Source organism: Mauremys reevesii, linkage group 9, assembly GCF_016161935.1.
Source record: "Mauremys reevesii isolate NIE-2019 linkage group 9, ASM1616193v1, whole genome shotgun sequence".
NCBI lineage: Eukaryota > Metazoa > Chordata > Testudines > Geoemydidae > Mauremys > Mauremys reevesii.
Genome location: NC_052631.1, coordinates 92,278,182 through 92,300,200, shown reverse-complemented (window position 1 = coordinate 92,300,200; position 22,019 = coordinate 92,278,182). Strand labels below are relative to the sequence as shown.

At 41.9% G+C, this 22,019-nt stretch overlaps 1 protein-coding gene across 4 annotated transcripts in view; it reads right to left on the bottom strand.

Annotated features, from left to right (window-relative positions):
* TBC1D8B (TBC1 domain family member 8B) overlaps positions 1 to 22,019 on the bottom strand; it is a 65,401-nt gene that overhangs the window by 15,893 nt on the left and 27,489 nt on the right. For all 4 annotated transcript variants that reach the window (XM_039488477.1, XM_039488474.1, XM_039488475.1 and 1 more), the window contains exons 5-13: positions 21,438 to 21,678; positions 18,689 to 18,896; positions 15,486 to 15,653; positions 12,028 to 12,177; positions 7,196 to 7,346; positions 3,870 to 4,084; positions 3,261 to 3,378; positions 2,315 to 2,600; positions 1,199 to 1,328 (exon numbers count right to left, since the gene is read on the bottom strand). In XM_039488477.1, coding sequence (XP_039344411.1) covers positions 1,199 to 1,328; positions 2,315 to 2,600; positions 3,261 to 3,378; positions 3,870 to 4,084; positions 7,196 to 7,346; positions 12,028 to 12,177; positions 15,486 to 15,653; positions 18,689 to 18,896; positions 21,438 to 21,678 — 1,667 coding nt within the window. The remainder of the gene's footprint in view (positions 1 to 1,198; positions 1,329 to 2,314; positions 2,601 to 3,260; positions 3,379 to 3,869; positions 4,085 to 7,195; positions 7,347 to 12,027; positions 12,178 to 15,485; positions 15,654 to 18,688; positions 18,897 to 21,437; positions 21,679 to 22,019) is intronic.

The window sequence follows — 22,019 nt, the reverse complement described above, 5'->3', positions numbered from 1 at the left end:
TCACGGCCAAGCTAGTGCATTTCTTCAGAAACTGATCTTCAGCACAAAAAACACTCCACCTTGTTCTCCAATGCCCTCATTGAAATAATATGCTCTAGGCCAGGGGTTCTCAAACTGGGGGTCGGGGCACCTCAGGGGGTCGCGAGATGATTACATGGGGGAACGCGAGCGGTCAACCTCCACCCCAAACTCCGCTTTGCCTCCAGCATTTATAATGGTGTTAAATATATAAAAAAGTGTTTTTACTTTATAAGAGGGGGGGTTCACACTCAGAGGCTTGCTATGCGAAAGGGATCACCAGTACAAAAGTTTGAGAGGCACTGCTCTAGGCCTTTCACTGGCACAATAACCAGAACTGAAGTCGGACAGGGTATCTCATATCCATGGAAAGAAACAGGGAAAGAGAGAAATGTGGATTACTCTTTTCTCTGGTATAGCCTTTCATCCTAGATGGGCTCAGCAGAAATTGAAACCAAAAAGTGCTTCAAAGCAGACATTACAGCCTAGTTCCAAATCATCCCAAGGAAGGAAATGCCTCATACAAAATCCGTGCTAGCAAGAAGAAAAAACAGAAGCTAAGTCAATTTCCTTACCAGACCAGAGAGCCACAGACCAGCAGAAGTTGAAGAAACCTAACCTCATACAGGGAGGGGGGAGAAGTGGTAAAAACCTAAATAGCAAATCATGGTCAATTCTGACTTGGGTATTTCCTCCCCACCAATGTCTATTTCACTGCTGTTCCAAAATATGGGGCATAAGTAACTCCTTAAATTGGCAGCTGAGATTAGAATGTCAATTTCCACCACCTCTTGCAATCTGCAGAGGTCAGAGTCTTGTATTTGTGATTGAAGTTTCTGCCTCTGCCAATTTGCCATTTGACACGAATAATGGGTTGACTTGGGGGATGCTAGCCCAACTGACTGCTTTGCCTGCCATGTGCCTAGAGGACTCCACTCCCCAGGACTGCCAGCCCAGTACATTTCAGGTACAATAAAAAAGTACCATAGCCTAGGAAATGAGATTGGACAAAGCTCAGGGGACTAGCAGAGGGGATGGACTAGTGATCTGAGTGGTCTGCTGTTTCTCTACCTTCTATGATTCTGTAACTACTTCAGCTGATGCAAAACAATTTTTAAAAAGGGCAAACGAGAAAATGCAAATACATGACACAAAACATAATACACAAAAGAATGCACACTTCGTTTGACTCTCTGATCAGGTCGGTTATGTCCACTTTTGGGTGGTAACTCTTTGTATCGTTCAGGTTTGAAGCCTGCTGCACAGCCTGAGGCAACGGACTGTCCTTGTTAGTGACGCTGTCGAAAAATCTGCACAAAAGTGACACAGACATAATGTTAGTGAAAGCCTACTGCCAAAGCAAAGTGAAATCGACAACATCTCTGAGTCTAATAAGCTGGGGAAGAAAAGAGTGGCTAGAGAGGGAGCACTAAAAAGAGAACATCTGTCTGGGGGCAAGCAAAGACTGGGTTATATATGCGGGAAAGGAAGACTAAGATTATGGTGAATGGGGACCCTAGTCAGTCTTATTTGACCCACAGGCCTCTGCTAAATTGCGTCCTGATCTGCACGCATTCATAATTTACACATATCCTCAATAAACATTCATGGACAAGAGTAACCATAATCTACAGAGAAACAGCTCCACAGAGCAGTCATTTCCTATTTGCTGCTGAGAAGCAAATTACCATGAGCCCCTTTAAAATGTATTGAACTGCTGCAGGCTGGATAAAATGTGGAAAAAAAGACATGTTACAGCTAGGCAAAATTTTAGAAGAAGCAGTTAAAAACAAGTTTACAATTTTTGTTGTTTATCTTTAAATGACTGTTAAATCAGCATAACAGCAGAGTTTGGTTCCAGTTGAACTGTGTATGGGTACTGAGGAAGAAGGGATTTCACACTGATCTTATGAGTTAAAAATCAAACTCCAACCCGTTCTTTATATGTAAGCTACAATAAATATAAGCTGTAAAACTGTGCTTCGGTTACTAGCTTGATGGTTGTGCAAAGGCAGGTGGGTAGGGGGTTATAAATGCTCGAGTGTAGGTTTTGTATCCATTTTAAACAGTACAAAGTGCTTGTGGTTTTAGAAGAAGAGGTAACAACTAAGGCTGAGATTTTCAAAGGAGCCTAATGGAGTTGAGCATACACATCCCATTGGATTTTAGTGTGAGCTGAAGACTTAACTCCCTCGGCTCCTTTGAAATTCCAGGCCTAATGATTTCTCAGCGGCAAATCTACCTGTAAGTTCATATCTTTCCAAGTTGCATATAGGAATGATGAATACACCGATACCTGTTTAGAACAGTCACTGCCTCTGCATCATCCTTACAGGTCAGCAGCTTGTCCATGTTGTAGTCCAGTACCGCCAGACCCAGCTGCAAGATTGCCTTTATCCCATCGTAGAAGAAACAGTCTACCACACTGACTGCACTTTCAATGGGCAGCACGCTGATAAAGAGGGTAAGAAACCAGGAGAGAGAGACGGACGAGAAGAACGTCATGTCTGTCATGTGGTCCGTCAGCTGAGACAGGTGATCCCTGATGAGTTCCTCAAACACTGCCTGATCCACCAAGGCCCCTGCAGGAGGACAACGAAACAGCCACCCAGATCTTAATGTAGGAAATAAAGCAGCAGACATTTCCAGGAATCAGGCTCACACACAACCATACTTTGGTTATAAAACAGGTCAAGCTGCTGCCATGGTATGACATAAAGCATAACATGAGCAGATCTGGGTGTGCGGCTATACCAATCACCTGCTTGACCCAAGTATGTTAGGAGCCATCAAGACAACGTGTGGGTATCTAGCATAACTGCACACCAAGTAGTATGTTATTGCTTTTGATAGTACATAGTCAGCTCCATTGCTCCTCCTATGTAGTCAATGTCCCTTGTTTGCTACAGGGGAGAGAAAACCTTAAAAAAAAAAATGCGAAACATTGGCCAGCAGAATCAGGGACAAGAATACAAATCCAGGAAAACGGTAATATGGTACAAGTTATAATATTTCCTGAATAGTTTCTCTCTACAGCAATAGCTCAGGAATAAAAAGCTACATTAATTCCTGCACAAACAGGAATATTCCTGTTTATTTTCAACGCTTCTTTCTAAACTACAGCAGTGAACTAAATCCAGCATTTTTCCACACATGCAAACTTTAGCTAGTTCTTCACTTCTGTTTCAAGATGTGATTGTTACGTTTATTTTTTAAAAACTGCTAGAAGACAGAAACATTACCAATGATTCGACGATTGAAATAATCGGGTAGCATTCTTTCACACACAGCAACCAATAGCCAGAAAGCTTCTTCTTCTTTAGCGTAAAGTAGCAGCACGGATGTCAAAATATTCATTGCCTACAACATTCAATCAAGGCAAGAGGTGTTGGCAAGGAAAGACAGTAAGAGCATGCAGTATATTTCAGGTTTGCTGCATGTTATAATTATATGCATTTTTAAAGCATAGTTTACATTGCATCATTTTACAGCTCAGTTGGGGTAAGCTGCAACTATACCCTGTACCAGACCTATGCTGCAACACAGTTAAAATGCCTGATATAACATTTAAGCTACACAAGGTAGATTTATAACGTCAACCTAGCATAAATCCAAGATTTACAGCAGATAAAATCATATCACAGGCACGGGCAGAACTTGGTGACAAACCCTATATAAAAGTCAATGTTGTATAATATTTTGAAATTTATACCACAAGTAAACCACTGAAGCAAGAAACCCCAGGGATTTATGTGACGAGTTTATGAAGTGTGGTATCGCTATACTGGTATTAAATATTAGTGTTACTGATGTTTAGAAGACCCATACACATGATCTCAAGAGTATTCTACCTGACAGTATCCAATCTTGGGATTCCTGTACGCATAGGCTGTAAGAACTCTCCTGAGTGCAGAAATACCAGTGTCGCTCTGAAAGGCTGGATGCTCAGGTAGGGAGCGACGCAAATCTCGTTCAATTTCATCAGTAGCCAAAGTGCATGTTCCTAGGGACTTTTCCACCAGTTCAGTGTAATAACCGGGGTTTGTAGCCATGTCATTAACGGCACCTGCCAATATGTTTTATTGCACAGCATTAGAAGACAGAAAGAGTGGATTATCTACATCTTTGCAATATATCTAATAGCTTTTAGTATTTATTGAAGTTATATGGCTTATGATGGAGCCTTGGGGACCAATTCCCCAGGACATTACTCCAGTATTATATCAGAATAACACTTTTTAAATCAGTAGGGTTACACTGGAATTACAGGAGTAGCAAAGTAGAAAACTAGGGTCAAGGTAAATATGGTGGTAGGTTATTTTCTATTATAAATCAGATTTTGACCCTAAGTTCTCTCTTGATTTCCACAAAAAAGCCCCGATTCCATCTGTAATTTTACAAATGTTTTCTGGTAGAGTCAATGTTTTCCTTCCCTGCAAAGTTGGTAGTGGACTGACCAAGCCTTTTACGAGAGACGCATTTTCAAAAAGTACTTCACATTTGGATCATTCTAAGATTTTCATGCCATCACATACCATAGGTGCTCAGATACAAAGCTGATGAGTGAAGAATAAATGTACAGATAGATACTTCAACAACAGTTAGCAACTACAAATCTCTTTCATTCAGAACTACTCAGCATGAGCTAAAACATGCTAGATAAATTACTTTTAAAATCGTTGTCATAAACTGAACCTCTAGAAGAGTTGCAAAATCACTTTTGATATTGGGGTACCGTATTTTCCGGCCTATAAGACGACTTTTTAAACTTAAAAAAAAAACCCAAAAATCGGGGGTCGTCTTATACGCCGGGTATAAACAGCTTCGGCTGAGCCAATCCTGGGAGGGGTCTCACTGGTGTATGCGATTAATGCATACAAAGCCTGCTCGGATTGGCAAAGGTTGTAATAGCCTGCCTCTCTGACTCAGCCAATCCGAGCAGGCTTAATAGATGACACCGCTCCCATGAACGCTCCGCCCTCCTTCTCCTCCCCTTCCCCGGCTTCCCGCGAATCAAATGTTCGCGGGAAGCCTGAAAAAAGGAGTGGGCAGGTAAGCCGGGCGTGTGGGGGTGGGGGTGGGGGTGGGGGAGGGGGCGGGACGGCACAGCTTACCTGCGGCGCCGGTCCGGTGTTGGCCCGGGGAGCCGGGCCCGCGGCTGCGGCACCGGTCTGGTGTCGGCCCGGGGAGTCGGGCCCCACGGCTGCGGCACCGGTCCGGTGTCGGCCCGGGGAGTCGGGCCCCACGGCTGCGGCACCGACCCTGGCCCCCGGCAGGGGTAAGAGGCCAGGGCCAGGGCCGGGACTGGGGCGGGGGAGGAGGGGTTGGATTAAGCCAGTACTTTAGTACAAATTCCATAGGGACATGCAGTACTCTTGATCTGAGCACACAGCACTCAATTCACAGCAGTGGAAGTTCTGCATGTAGTCTGATGGTAAAACATGCCTCCCAAATTCATGGACTTAATCCAATACAACTGAAGTAGGACGAAGGAAGACAAGAGTGTCTTTAAAACACCTTTCTGCCTCCTCTAATCCTGACAATGACTCTCTTACCTATATGCCACCCATGGATTCCCCAGCTTGACCCTCATAAGGATAGCTTTCCAGCTACTTTGTACTGGCAGAGGTTCTGGGGGGGCAGACGGGATGGGGAAGGGGGGGTTGGGCAGGCGCCGCGTGGGAGTTCCTGGGGTCTGTTGGGATGGTGGTAGATGGAGTCGGGGCAGTCAGGGGACAGGGAGCGGGGCAAGTTTGGCAGGGGGTGGGGTCCTGGGGGGGGAGTTAGGGTTGGGGGTCTTGGGAAGGAGTGGTCAGGGGACAAGGAGCAGGGCAGGGGGGGTTATGGGTTGTGGTTTCTGAGGGTGGGCAGGACGTGGGTGGGGGGTGTACTCACTGGGCGGTTCCCTACCGGGTCTTCGGTGGTGGGTCCTTCAGCCTCGGAAGGGGGGGTAGTCTTATACGGCGAGTATAGGCCAAAACCTATATTTTAACTGGAAAATTAGGGGGTTGTCTTATATGCCCAGTCGTCTTATACGCCGGAAAATACGGTAAATAGTCTTGTGGTCAAGGCACTGGATGGAAGGTCAGACAGACCTGTACTCAATTCCTGGCTCTGCCACAAACTTCTTATGCAACCTTGAGCAAGTCATTTGGGTGAGTGTCTCATGTGCTGAAGTCAATGGGAGCTGCAGGACCTCAGAGCTTCTAAAAAATCAGTGACTTACTCGCTCAGTTCCCCATCTGTACAATACAGATTATAATACTTCCCTATTTCGTAAGTGTGTTGCTAGGATAAAGTAATTAGTTTGTGAAGCATTCCAATACAAATATTACACCACTGGGATGAAGGCCATAAAAGTACCGTTGTAACTTTCACAAGAGATTATGTGCATCTTTAGAAACACTGCAAGTGAAGCACATGATGTTTCTAAGCTCTGTACTTTGGTTCAAGGGGCCTAGTCTAGAAAACAGTTGCAAAGATGGGGCAAATTCTCTGCTACAGAAACTCTATTAGTTTGTAAAGCTGCCATCCCTGACAAAAGATTTAAAACCGGTTTAGCAAATATGTTTTTCCTGCTACGTGAGGACATGGTCTTAAAGAGTACGTCTACACTGTATTTGGGAGCGAGTGTCCCAGCCCGGGTAGACAGACTCATACTAGCCATACTCAAGCTAGTGCACTAAAAATAGCAATGTGGACATTCCGGCTTGGGGCAGAAGCTCGGGCTCAAACCTACCCCACCCTATAGGCATCAGAACCCAAGCTCCAGACCAAGCCGGAACGTCCACACTGCTATTTTTAGTACGCTATCTGGAGCCATGCTAGAGAGAATCTGTCCACCCAGGATCCCAGTTGCAGTACACACATACACAGAGTGGCTTTTCCAACCTAACTGCCCCTTGAACTTTAAGGATACAGCATGTCCCCTATCACCAAGGAAACAAACAAACATTTTTACCTCTACAATTTTAAAAGCAGTTGGAGTCAGCAGCTCTGACTGCCAACTGTAAAGACTGCAGATTTGGTTTGGTTTTAATTGCTTGCATAAAAGCAAGATCCTTATCTACTTCTGGCAGAGAACAGCAGTTTATGAAGCAGTGTGTTTGATCGCTGACTAGAATATTTCTGTAGTACAACTGCATAAAACTATTTCATGTTAATTACTATTCAATACCTGAGAAGAGCAGCCAGAGCTCTCCTCGTAAGGTCTCTGGGATCCCTCTTAAAACTAGATCTCGAGTCTTCTTTGTCCGAAACATGCTAACGCCACGTCCACATTCTACAAAGAGGATATTCCAGGACTGCTCTTTCATTTTTTCTTTCAACTATCAAAACAAAAACAAAAAGCTCATTAAGCATAATGAAAAAGTCTGCTCACACATTAAGAAGTATACGGTGAAATTTTGCTCTCAGTATTACCAGTATAAATTGAGAGTGACAGAACTGATATCAGTGGTGTTACTCTGGATTTACACTGGTGTAAATGGAAACAGAATCTGACCTACTGAATACAGAGTAACTTATGTAGACTTTTACACTCCCTTAAAATATTTGGTCTATATTGTCTGATATTGCAAAAAGTTTATAAAATCAATATGCAGACAGCCCAGCCTGTTTCTTCATCTTTGACACTATCAATGAAGTCTACATAATTCTCAAAGGTATAGGAAGTGGTACCGTTCCAGAAAGGATTAACAATGCAAAGGAGCAACACAGCTAACCAGTGGGTATGACGGTGCAGACAGGTGCTGGGAAAGCCTGCCCACAAAGTTCTCCCAAATGCTCCAAAAAGCATTGTCAACACAGCACCTAGTCCACCACTGCCATTCCACTGCTGGACTTCAGAATGGACTAAATTATGGTTCTGTGATGTTCGCAAGGGACTAGAATGAGACCAACAAACCTGTGAGACTCTGTACTTGGTCTCCAGAGGCACAAGTCTAGTTTGTTAACCTACTGCGTACTCCCTTAGCCCCTTTTAAAATTAATTTTAGCCCATTAAAGCAGCTGTTTAAATTACTTTATTTTGTAAAAAGATCCAAGTTCTCCTATAGTCTATTCATTTTCTGTCCTGACGGAAGCAGCTAAGTCAAAGCTGTCAGTATAAAACAGCTAAGAACAAGCAGAATCTTAAAGGCTATGGTTATAAAGTAATTAAGCACTGGCTGCTGTTGAATGTTTCAGGTAGATTTTGGTAGAAAGCACCATCTGTTTTGCTTCATGTACCAGGAATGTCCTAAGGGTAAGACTTTGTTGATTTCAACAGAAACTGATGGACAAGAACAGCAGAAATGTGTAGCAGAGGATCAGAATCCAAAGGATTAAATAGCAGGGCTAATTAAGAAACATGATAAATTATATCAAAGGTATTTTTCATTTTAAAATAATCCTTCTAGATATAAATCATTCTGTTTAGTATTTCTGTAAATAAAAGTGTTCACAAGAGTATGTAACACACACCCTGTTTGGGCAGTCATAGCTTGATGCGGTGGGTGACCTATTCACCTCATTAGGATACCTCCTGCAACATTTCTCATATTTGCAATGTAATAACGTAGGAAGCTAGAATGTCCCTTTTAAAGGCCACACCCAGTACAAACACTGACTAGGTGACCATGGGCCCACATCTTCCCATTTGACATTACTATGCCAACAACCTGCTTGGTGCTTGATCCTTCACCATTCAAATCAAGGGGAAGTTTTCCATTGACTCAGACGAGAGCAAGATCAAGCCGAAAGATTTGCCCCTGGGAAAGTCTGCACTGTGTGAAGAGACTGACAGTAAAAAGAGAGTGAATAGAGGGCCAGGAAAGTTTGCTGGGGGGCAAAAAGGTCACAGCATTAGCTAGGCTCTGCTATGAAGAAGCCTGCAGGAAGAGTAACGTCTACCACCAGTATGTTTTCACATCAGCCCATAGGGGTGATGAGAGAATGTAATATTTAAACACAAAGCAGTGATCTCCGTGTTTAAAAGTTAGATGCTCAGTATAGCTCCTTCTGGAATTCTACTGCAGTTTTCCATTTCTCACGCATGTCTCTCTACATAAAAAGTCATTGTAACTTGGGCTAATTTTAGAACACCTCACACTATTTTTTTTTATTAGATCTCGTTGAAAAATAAGAAATTCTTCTCAGTGGAGCAATTTGGTGGAATGAGATTTATCTTTTGGGGTAGGGACAGGATGAGGAAAACAGGAAATCAGACGAGAGAATGATCGAGTAACAGAAGGAATCGGAACAATAAAAATGGGGAGGAAGAAAGGAACGAGGAAGCAGAAGTAGGATCCAGATTGATCACGAGGGATCAGTTGCCTCCAGTCTTAATCTTTTGTTTGTATAATGAAGCTAGTTCAAAGGCTTGAACAAATTGTGGAAGGTGTATTGAGGCCCTGATGCTGCAAAGTAGTCTCAATGAAGTCAGTGAGGCTACTCATGTGATTGAAGTTAGACACTTTACTCCTGGGGAATTCTGTGCAATGCAGAATTTGCACAGAATTCATGTTCTCCGCAGAATTTCATGTTTCCAGTGTGGAACTGGGGCAGCAGAGCTGCCAGCCGCCAGTAGGTGGCTGCTGTACTCTACACCTAGCCTGGTGGGGATGTAGGCTCTGCATGCTCTGGCTGCCCAGCTTAATCCTCATCTGCCCAACTATGGGAGAGGGCCTGGGAGACCCCACTCTGTCAAGGGCGAGGAAGGGCAGGGCTGCACTGCATCCCCTGGAGGGACAGTACAGAAGCTGGGGGGGGAGGTAAAGGCTCTGGGCGGAGTGAGGTACAGGTGTCTGGCCCGGGGTGCCCCATGGCTGGGCTCTAGGGAAAGAAGGGTGCAGGTGTTTGGGCTCTGGGGGTCCCCACACAGCACTCTCCAATATCCCCCAACTGGAACTGGGTTATTGGAGGGGTTTCTTTAACTCTCTACTCCTTAGGGAATCTTTTTCTTTTTTTTTTTTTTGGTCTGCATTGTCGACATACTTTTGACAGGTATTTTAAAATAAATTACCCAAGTAATTGAAACTGGAGTGATTATATTGTGTTATTTTGACAAATCAAATATGCAGAGTTTTAAAATATTGTACATAGAATTTTTAGGCGCAGAATTCCTGCAAGAGTAGGCTCTTGCTTACTTATATCGCTAAATCATGGCCTATTTGTTTAAATCATTTGCTTTCAACATACCACAAATTGTTCCTTATTTACCATAATAATAATCAAACTTAGGTCTTACATAGATAAAGCAATATGTTCTACAAACCTGGCAGGCAAAACAGGATGTTCTGATTTAACATTTATCGCCCTTTGTTGTGTTATCCTAGTTTGACAGATCTGGAACAGCGTTGGGAATGGGAGCTGGAAAGCATGCCAGAGGTACAACTGAGGCACCAACATCTTTATCATGTTGCACTTTCTTGATCTTTCCTGTCCTGAGGTTTATTTATTTATAAACAGTGTTCTTCAGTACTGAACTGTTCTATATAACAGTTCCAAATAAACAGTACTAAAGATTAATTAATAACAAGAAAATATAAAGCAGGTGGAAGTCTGGGCTAGTTTGAGTAGCTGACCTGATGGCTGAAAATTTTTAGCTTCATATAAAGTACAGATTGGATTAAAGTATTTATCTGCCACGCAACTGGCGAACAATTTCATACATTGGCTACTTTCTGTCAAAACACAAGGATATATTTCTCCTGAAATCCAGTTGAACCTCACTACCGCATGAGTAAAGCCTACTTGCATGAGCAGGAGTTGGCAGTTTCAGTTCCTTACTCAGGCAGAACTGAAGTGATGGAGTAAGTAACGAGTGCTGGATAGGGCCCTTTGAAAAGCACAAGATTTATTAAGTTCATTTGTAGTGTATTACGAACTCTGCAATCTTAGGGGCAGAGAGATTAATGAGTAGGTAACCCACTACATGAGCTCTTTCCACGGTCTGGGGAAAGTGTTTGCACTGATGCTGCATTTTGTATAAGCAGCACTGAGAATTTATCCTTTTAAAGCACTTAAAAATTATATGCAAAAGGGAAAAGAAATGGGAACTGAAGAGTTTGGGTTCTCATATCCCCCAAAGTTTTTTTTCTTTTAAATATCAGAAATGCCATGTGTCATCTTCCCTGCTTTGTGAGGTCTCTCCCCGAGTAAAGGCCTGATCCAATAGCCACTGAAGCCAATGGAAGAACTTCCACTGGGTTCAATGGGCATTCAAATCAGCCCTAACTGAGGAAGCAGGGATGTTGCATCTTTAACAAAGACATCCTTTCTCCCTGTATTAGACATTCTGGTTTTATAGGTGAAAATACAAAAAAACAGTTTTAAACAGTGACTAAAAACCCCTTCCCCTCTCAACTGTTAAAGTTTTAGCCTCGTCTCCTGCAATGTCATAATCCGCTGGTTCTCAAGTCATCCATAGAGCTCCACTGTTTCCAAGAACTGGATTTTTTATGTGAAAAGCAAGATGATTTTTTTAAAAAGAAGTTAACAATAAAAAGGGGAGTAGGTTTCCCACAAACCCACTTTGTTTCACCTTTAACAAAATAATATGCTCTGGGCTGTGAGAAACATTTTCTCCAAATCATGATATTGTTACCAAGAAGTCAGGAGACTGAAAAGAGGTAAGCAAATGGAGCTGATGTTTGGATCACAATTTTGCTTGTTCCCAAACCGTTTCTAGTGGTTAAGTCTTGACAGTTCAAATGAATGTGAAATTAAGTACTTGCTCGCTGTCACATAACAAACAGACAGTTCCTCCCTGCGGGGGTGGAGGAGCAGAAAGAAGTTTGCTGTGGGAAGATAAGGCATATCATTATTAAACAAGATGAGCAGAAAATTGAATACAGCAATACATAAGGCCCCTGTGGAAATGTAGAGTAAAATACAGAGTAGGCAGAGAAGATAAAATTGCCAAAGCCATAAAAGAAATCAGCTGCTTTCTCTGGAATAAGTTTCAATTTTACTTGAATCCTTTTTCGTTGGATTCAGAAGGTTGTGGAAAGTTGTTTTCTTTCTTACCATTTTAGAGTCAAGATTATCAGCATCCTGAGGGTGGAATACGGTCATTAGAGCTTCTGTGCTAACAGTCTTGCTGCTGCCTTTCTGACCTGCCATTAACTGTCCTTCATAATAATCCACCAGATTGTCAGAGTCAGAAGTAGTGGCAACCTGCAGAATGCATTAACAGCTGTCAGAGGTGCTTAAAAAGTCCTGCAAGAAACTGCACTGATAACAGTTGAGGTTTCATCCTCAAGCACCACTTGTTATGCACCTTTCAAAATTACAATAGCCTTCAGATGCATTGTTGTTATTTAAACTTTAAACAGCATTAACAAATCTGCCTGGAAATTTACAGAGCAAATAAGATATGAAGTGGTCCTGATCTGTACAGCTTCCTATTTAAATTTAAGCGGCAGCACTTGAAAAAACCACATTTATTCAAACATTAACATTAATTAAAATGAGAGCCACAAAAAAGATGAGGGCCTGATCCAACTCCTCTGAAATGAAAAGAAAGACTCCAATTGATTTAAATGGGAGCTGGACAGAAACTGCCAAGTACTGTACTGGCAGTTAAATGCACTGTATGCTCTGCTACCACAGGATACTACTAACAGGATTTCAGAAGCAAGGTCTGGAGCCTAGTGGGTGAGAAATATTCTACTTCGAAACCTATAAGCAAAACAAAGTAAAATGCCAAAATGTACTGAGTTCAACAGCTTTGCCGTTCAACATGTTCCCTTGTGTATGCATACTGAGATAATTATTTTTTCCACCCTAAAAGCACAATTAAGAAGGAAAATAGACTTAAACTGATTCTTAGTCAAGTAATATAGACAAAGGCATGTAACTGGGCGTGTGTGGCCACTCCAAAGGTGAATGCTTTTGAGAAGGCAGAGCTCAGCACCCAAATGTCACAGCACTGTGCTGCACCCCTGGCTAGGGAGCATTTCTTTTCAAGTTAAACCCTTTTTTCCCCCTTGTTACTTCTAACCCTCAAGAATGGAACCTTGAGAATGAGCCTTTCATGACACAGTTTTTCTGTGCTGATCCAGCGCATGCGCCGCATAAGCTCACGGATACTATTTCACAGGTTATTCCAACCGATTCTGTTCTTCTACTATCGATGTTATAAACTACTAGAGCTGGGTGCAGCAGAGTGGGAGGCCCATCTGGACTATGAGGAAAGTTCTTAACTCCACCCAGCTACCATACTGTCAGAATATTCGGTTTAGAACAAAAGTTATAGGCAACCACTGGGATAACAGCAACTATCTACTCAACTCTAGCTCATGTCCCTGTGTCCAGGGGAATATCTGGCAGCAAGCCCCTCCGGAAAGGGAAGGAAACCATCCTTAATGTCCAAAAGTGTGTTGGAAATGAAAAATGGTACATAATCTCCTCAACAGCTGAAGTACCAAATCCTGGTTGCCATGCTCACATAAGCGTACCCATCAGCAGGAGGACTCACATTAGTAATGGTGTTGTCTCTAATTGGTAAAAGTATAAAGCTTTGCCAGGATCTACATTTGAGACTCTATATTCTCAGTGATAGAGCAAGCAGAATTACCCAGCATGTTTCATTTGTATTCTTCTCCAACACACATTCAGTTAGGCCAAGGTAGGACTGTCCTATCGGAAAGTCATGTCACCCCAAAACTAGGATTTGGCAAGTTAAAGCCTAGCAGACCATGTTCTTTATTTGAGGTCAGACAAAGCAGAAGATTACCGATCAAGGGGTGTTATGAGTTAGCTTACTGAAAGTCGAAGACAAAAGTCCCATCAATTTCAATGAGAGCAAAGCCCTAAATGCAGAAGCCTACAGGGAAAGTATGCAGAAGCACTATTAAAAATTGCCAGTTCCACATATCTGTTCTGAGGGATAAATTTTGAAACTGAAAAGCCCCATACACAACACTACTTGCACAGACCTGTCCACATCTAATAGCAGCCTCACATTATGAGCCAGCTGGTTAAGTTTGGCAGTTCCACTGACTTTACACTGTTGATTTTACACCAGGTAGCATTTTTTGGCTCTTCATGGGAGAGATTATGAAGGATTTTTAAAAAAAAAATTTTAACCAAAAAGTCTGACTGTTTGCATTGAAGGAAATGTATCTTAGGTATTTCTATGGTCCCTCTCACCGTAGTATCTAAGCACCTCATAATGTGTAATGTATTTATACTCACAACTACCCCAGGAAATAGGGAAGTGCTGTTATCCCCATTTTACAGATAGGGAACTGTGGCACTAAGGGCTTGTCTACGCTGTCTGCCATCAATCAATCCAGTGGGGGGAGGGGTCAATTTATCGCGTCTAATCTAGACACGATAAATCGACTGCTGAGCGCTCTCCTGTCGACTCTAGTACTCCACCAGAACGAGACGCGCAAGCGGAGTTGACGGAAGAGCATCAGCTGTCAACTTACTGCAGTAAGTAGATCCAAGTATGTCGACTTTGGCTACGCTATTCACGTAGCTGAAGTTGCGTATCTCGGATCAACCCCGCGCGGTAGTGTAGACAAGCCCTAAGTGACTTGCGCAAGTGGAAGAATAGGAAATTAAATGTGGGATCTCAAGTTGCAGGCTAATCTCCTAAACACAGTACCATCCTTACTGTTCATTTGGTCTTCTGAAAAAGCAGCTGTGATAGGTCTGGGAAGGAATACTTCAAATTCCCTGTGATGGGATTTCTGTTTAACTACATATAACACAGCTCGGTCCTGTTGGACTCAGAAACAGGAAATCTATCAGGTTTATTTATTTATTGCTCACCAATCTTAATAAGTCTGATCTCAAACCAGAAAACCTTCCCAGGTGGAAAAATTCTCTCTTTCCTCCTCCCCTTCCCCTATGAATGCAAAGTCACCAGTGAAAGCACATTTGTTAGTATGTGTGAACAGTCTGTGTGCACAGAGAAGCACCCAGCTCACATTTTTGTTTAGTCCTGATGTATGCCAAGCATTACTTCCCTGAAGCACTACAGCAGTCTGAACGATAGGGTTTTCATTCACTCTTTTGCTTTGGGCTAATAAGCTATGACACATGCTTATAACTTCCCCTTTGTTACGCATTCAGCACAAACCCTATAGTAGATGAGGCACGGAATGAAGTCTTGCTCAACATCAGATTGCCCCATTGCTATGCACTGCCCTTTCTCAGAAAGTCCCAGAATTCCTGCCAGCTAAAGCAGTGAGGGTCCCAAAGAAACACTTCAGCTGATCCACCTTTTCAGATCTCAGTATGTGGTGTGTTTGCAAAATTCAGATTTCAAATCCTTTGAAGTCTGGAGACACTCCAATCTGGGATTTTGATTCAGGCCCACGTCTCATTTAAATCTATGTCTTTTAATTGGTGACATATAGTACTACTTTAAATTATACAAGTTAGCCTCCTTGCAAGAATGGACAAAGTGTTCACTTCAGCACCCTTTCCATAAATAGTTAATAAAGCATTAGAGTTAGCTGTGCTGTTACCTCTGTACTTGCAGTGTGATGTGGACTTGAAGTTGTTCCACTTCTGATCCTGAGCTTTGCTACCAGGTGTTCAAAATCCTTAACCTCAGTGAAACGAAAAGCTCTTTTTCCTTTCGTACTAATGCTGACTCCTTTGTTAGCTGGATCAGCCTTCTCCACTGCTATGACCTGAAGAGGCAAGGACACATGAATTAGTAATCTCATCTTCCTACCTAATTTTATCAGCTTGGCTTGCAAAAAAAGAAATTCTATTGAGAGTGTGCCTGGCATACTGGAAGCTATCTGCATTATCCTTATGAATATTAAGTGTGACTTGGATTCACCATTCAGTTTTGTATAGCGGCCTGCCTGAATGCATAGAGTTGAACTGAAGCAGGCTGTAAAGAGAGGTTGTTTTAAACAGAGCAGGAAAGATAAAACAAAAAGACACAGATAAGGCAGCCTTAGGTATACAACTTTATTAGAGTTAAGATAACAATGGCTGGGACATCAGTGGGGGGAAGAAGCTACCTAGCTGGCATCATCCAAGCTAGGGCTGAGCTTAAGATCAAAAGGTAGACACTAAAGCCCTATATACAGGCTAGGCTGCAGAAAAGGAAGGGAGGCTCCCCAGGGTATTGTCAGTGAAAAAGCTATCAGGCTAGGAAGACTCACTCAGAGACAGAGGGAGCCAGCTGCAAGCAGGCAAGAAGTTTTTCCTGACTTAGAGATGGGGAATAAGCTGGACCCATGGATAGAGAGCTTAAGCTTAGATAAGAATATATGCATGTAGGACTCTTTTTGTTTATACCTGGGCTCTACGGGCTTTGTATCTTTGGGTGAAAAAAATAAATAATTCTTTGTTTTGGAGAAACTGTTTGAGTCACTTGAATCAGCTCCTATCAGAGGCTCCCAAAGGGAAACTCCTCTCAGTTGGACCTTCTGAAAGAGTCACAGTTGATACCCAGGGGACTATAACCCAGGTCCTGGTGGGTTCTCACTGAGTGTACCCCCACAAGGAGGGACAACAGTGCAGCTAGCCTGATAACCATGACAGCATGCACTGACAGACACCTGTGAGCAGCGTGGAGCACAGTGGACCATTGTATAAGCAGAATTAATAATGCAGGCAATTTAAACTATCATTGCACAAAATGGGCTGTTGCTATTCTGGCACAAGATAATGTTATCCCCATAAAACCCAAACTTCATTACCAGAGGGGTAGCCGTGTTAGTCTGGATCTGTAAAAGCAGCAAAGAATCCTGTGGCACATTATAGACTAACAGACGTTTTGCAGCATGAGCTTTCGTGGGTGAATACCCACTTCGTCGGATGCAAGACTTCATTATGGGACAGATTTTTTAGAAAAATCAACATATTGGTGCTAAACGCTTTCCAAAACATGGCCTCAAGTGCCTGCTGAACCTGGTGCATCTTAGAGTTTTCTGAAAGAAGCCAGACTCTAGCTCCTGCAAATAATCGCATGAAGCAGAATTCACAGGAAGGATCCTCCACTGAGAATACCCTCCTAGACACATCTATCACAGGAAATGATAGCTGAAGCTGATCTTAATTGCAATGATGGGATAGTTATGATTTATAGTGGTAAATACATTTTATAATGTAGAGCTTTTCAGGAAATACTAAATTCGTAATATGACTGAATTGCTAGACTCACTCCTGTTGCTGTTCCTTTTTGACCACCAGAGGTGAAAGATGAAAACCAGCTGACATGAAACAACTCTATAAGGGCCTAACAACTCCTAAGAGAGAACCTGGAATTAAGAAGTCAGTTCCTTTAACTCAACCTGTTATGCTTTGTTATTACAGTTTGCAATAGCCCCTGTTTGCAAAACTGACAATAGAAAAATCAGATGAACTGCAATATCTAAGTAGCGTGTGCCAACTATATTGCTGTTATATGCCCACTGATGGTCAACTAAGTTACACAAGAAATTAATTTGGACCTATGTATATTATGGCTTTTAATACTTTCAAACACTCAGTTCAATTGAATAAGAAATTCACTCTAATAGCACATAGCAGGGCAGATTTTCAGCTGGTGTAAACATAGCTCCATTGACTTCAATGTATCTATGACAATTCGCACCATATGAAGATCTGTCCCAGCATGTCCAGTAAGCTGCATGCATGTATAGCATGTATGAAGAGAATACAAAAGTACTAATCAATGTCTTGGTAATTTCCAGTGCATATATTTCAAGAATATATCTGGGACTAGCCAGAGGCTGACAACATTAAGGAGACTGATATAAGCTCAGTCCACAGAATATATGCCGCACGGGAAGGGACAGGGGAATCTTCCCATACACTGATCCACAAATTTCTTTCATCTCTGTCCTAGATCATTCAAAGCTAGACTGTAACACAGGGCTAGTCTACACTGGCAATGCTGAACTGCTGCCACGGCAGCACTTTCACATGCCTTGTGTGGTCATGGCACAGCACTCTCACAGCGCTCTAAAAAACCACCTCCTCAAGGGGCATAGCTACCAGCGCTGGTGCACTGTCTATACTGGCACTTTGCAGCGCTGAAACTTGCTGCACTCGGGGGTGTTTTTGCACACCCCAAGCAAATAAGATGCAGTGCTGTAAACTGCCAGTGTAGACAAGCCCACAGTCTTTACCTTATGATCCTTTAGTCTGTCTGTTAAGGATGCCAACTGTAATTTGTCCACTAAGGACTAGACACTATCAAACTCATTTCACATAAGCCTCTGAACAGATGGCACTGATTAATCACTGTCCACAGCAGTCAGATTTAAGCTGGTGACCTACAGGCAAAAGGCTCCAAAGGGTCCATAACCAATCACTCCAAAATATTCACTCCCTCCAATTCTTTGCTTTTGACCATAAGTCTCGGGCTATAAAGACAAATTCCCAGTTTAAGTACAAGTTGTGAGACTTGCGCAAGATGAGACATTAAAAGATCCCCTGCTCACCTAGAAAGAACAGAGGATAAAAAAAAGAGGGACTTGAAGGTTGTCTTTGAGCTGAAAAGTGAAAGGAGTTCTGTATGCAGTGGGATTTTTAGCTTAATACAGCTGGCACCAAGAAAAAAATGACATCATATAAATTGAATAAAAACAGATTCAATTTTCTAATGAGAAACTTGACTCAAAGAAAAGTAAATTGCTAATTACTTTAATCCATAAATTATAAAACTTTCAGTGTAAGTGGCTCTGACTGCAATTTGCAATACCTCTCTTAGGGGAATGATTATGCTGCAGAGACTGCCATCCTGGCTAGCAAAGCAGATGTAGTTCTCTGAAATGCACATTTTTCCCAACGTGTTGAAGTGGGAGAAAGGTACCCATAAGAAGCATTCATGCACTTCCTTCAGGGTCTCTTCTTTGGGTAGCCTGAAGAATGCACTAAACTGCTCACTGTGGGCTCGGTTCTCCAGGCCTCTAATGGATAAAAAGGGGAGGAGGAGAAGGAAAATCAAAGTTACTTTAATATCACTTTACATTTATTAAAACTGAATTGTGTTGCGAGGGGACTATATTAAAATTTATATTCCATGTTTTCAAATATATTATAGGCTCAATCCTGGAAGGCACTAAGTGAGGTTCTGAACACAATCAAGTCCCAAGGGAGTTGACTGTGCTTACACCCTATTTTAGCACAGTATTTAAGCATATGCTTAAAACACATGCTGAAGTTCCATTTAAATCAATCGGATTTAAGAACTTTCTTAAGGTTAAGCACATGATTAAGAGCTTTGCTGAAAGGGGATGGATTGTTGTATGGAGGCCTAAATTAGGTGAAAAGTTACCACTTTCTAATAGCCCAATCGGCTCTGCTTTTCAACCCACTGAAATAAACCAATTAAACCTAAACCAGTTTTGACTTGATGAAGAATTGATTAGCGGGAAAGGTAGCCTCTGTGAGTGCATGTATAAGAAACATCTGCCACAGGATAATGCTTCAGAAAGAGAAGATTATATTCATATATAAATGCAGTGAAAAAACTATGTTTTGGCAGGAGAGCAACATCCATCTCCAGCACTGCTACCAAACCTAAACGTCAATCAGCCAGTAATTATAATATAAAACAAGTATAATATCTGGCAAGGGTGGCCAAACTTACTGGCCCTCTAAGCTGCATACAACAATCTTCAGAAGTTTGAGAGCCTGTGCACACCTGCCGGAAGCTGGGGCTCAGGACTTCAGCCCCACTCCTGCTGAAGCCCCTGCTGAAATGTATTGGACTTCTGGAAATCCCTCCATTGAAAGCTGTGGAAGGCACACTACTTGAAACTAGACTTGAGAAAATGCTGCCAAATATGCTACAGGGACCAAGCCTGCACTGGCCCAGGAGACAGACTTAAACCCAATGGATATTTTAGATCTGACCTTTCATGTTACCCAAAACAATTCAATAGTAAGAAAACCAGTCACGAGTCTCCAACACATGGTTGCTTACATCACCCATTGCCAATGACATCTGGCCCATGCATTTGTTATCCAATTAACATATGCTGAAAAAATTGTTTGTTGCCCTTCCCCCTCCTTTCCATTCTTTCATCAGCAAGCTACTCTTCAGTGACATCACATCATCACTTCTTGCTTTTTATCCCCACTTGCTGTTAAGACACTACATTTCTGAAAATGAATTTTGCTGTAATGTTTTTCACAAAAATATTTCAGAACCTTGAATACAATTATTATCTAGAGAATGTAACCTCTCCAGAGATCTTATTTATACAGGACGTAAACAAATGTAAATCTGGGGCTTTAAACCCACTGATGAAATCCCTTTAAAGCAGAGAATAAAGCAATAAGATTTTCCTCCCTTTTTCTATATTCATGTATTAAATGGTTCTCTCTTCTGGAACCTATCAAGAAACCTATTATTATTAAAAAGCTTTGGTTGTATGACAGTACTGAATAATGCTTTCTGCATTTTTTCCTGTTCCAAATGTGTTCTCTGTTTTCTGTGTAAAAATAATAAAAGGTACAGATGTAAAGTCTTGATTTACAATTAATTCTGGCCTATAAATTGTGAAAGGATTTTATAAACCTGGGCCATGAAAACCAACTTGTTAGCTTTAATGATTCGTTAAAATACACTCAGAGAAACTAAGCTTTACCACAGAAGAGCCTCTGAAAATGAAAAACATGCAAATATGCCATATAATAACGCACACTTGGGGCTATTATTACAGTTACAGCTGTACAGATCCAGAGCAATTCCACTGCCTTTTGTGTGGATACTCCAGATTTACACTTATATCTAAGATCAAAATCTGGCTCTCTAGACTTAAGCCTGCATCGGATCTGACAAAAGTGAATGAGAAAACCGGGTTAAGAGAACTTTCCTACAGAATTTACAATGAAGATAACCATCTCCTGTGTTTAGTGTATGTTCCCTGCTTGAGTAAACATCATGTGGTGTTCAGTTCTGTTTTAAAGAAGGAGAACCCTGTGCTATTAGCACAGATTTGGTCAATTTGTGCGTTGGTGCTTATTTTGAATGGTGTTTTTGTTAATCTGATTAGCCATGAACAATCTGTAAACATGTTGAGATACCCACACAAGTATTTGTGAATAAAGCTGATATTATTTCTTATACACCTCTACCTCGATATAACGCTGTCTTTGGGAGCCAAAAAATCTTACCGTGTTACATTGAACTTGCTTTGATCCACCGGAGTGCGCAGACCTGCCCCCCCGGAGCACTGCTTTACTGCGTTATATCCAAATTTGTGTTATATCGGGTGGCGTTATATCGAGATAGCGGTGTACACTATATTCATGTGATTTCTTCTGACAACTAACAGTAAATTATAACACCCTGCATTACCCAATGTCTAAGAGGACACTTGGGTAAAAGACATAAATGTTAGCAAAGCTATTATTGTAAGCTCCTTCAGACAAGGATTGTGTCTTCCTGTGCCTGGAACTCTACTGAGCACACAGCTGACATACTACAAACAATAAATTACCTCTTGGTGATTTGCAGAGGATCACGGAGGACTAGGTCATTTTCAAATGTCTCCTTGTCAAAAAGTCTCCTTACAGCGTAGTTTGCCAGCTGCTCCATAAGAAGGAACGTTTCATTAATGTGCAAAAACATGGAAAAGTAGTGGTCCTCCCCACGGGAGCACACATGAATACTCTCTGTCAGGATCACATTGGAGGTCTTTTCAAGTTTTGAGATTTCATCCCAGGAGATAACGAGTTTTACTGAAAATATGAGTATAAGCAGGTGTGAGTAACTTCTCACTGCTCATTAGCCGCCTACACTTTTTCCTTAACACTAAGGGAACAAGCGGTCAACAGCTCTGATAAAATGTAATTAAACAGCACAGTTAAATCACTATTGAGTAGGAAAGTCTAACATGGCTGAAAGCGTTATAGTGAGCCAGTGAACAGCCTTTACTGTATTGCATGTTTCTGGGGAAAAAGGAAGAAGCTTTTGTGTATTTCAATAAGGGCCACATTGTAATAATCCTCTCTCCTATACAGTAGTACCTTATTCCACACCTACTTCATTGGCTTCAGTGTAACTGCTTGGGAGGTAAGGT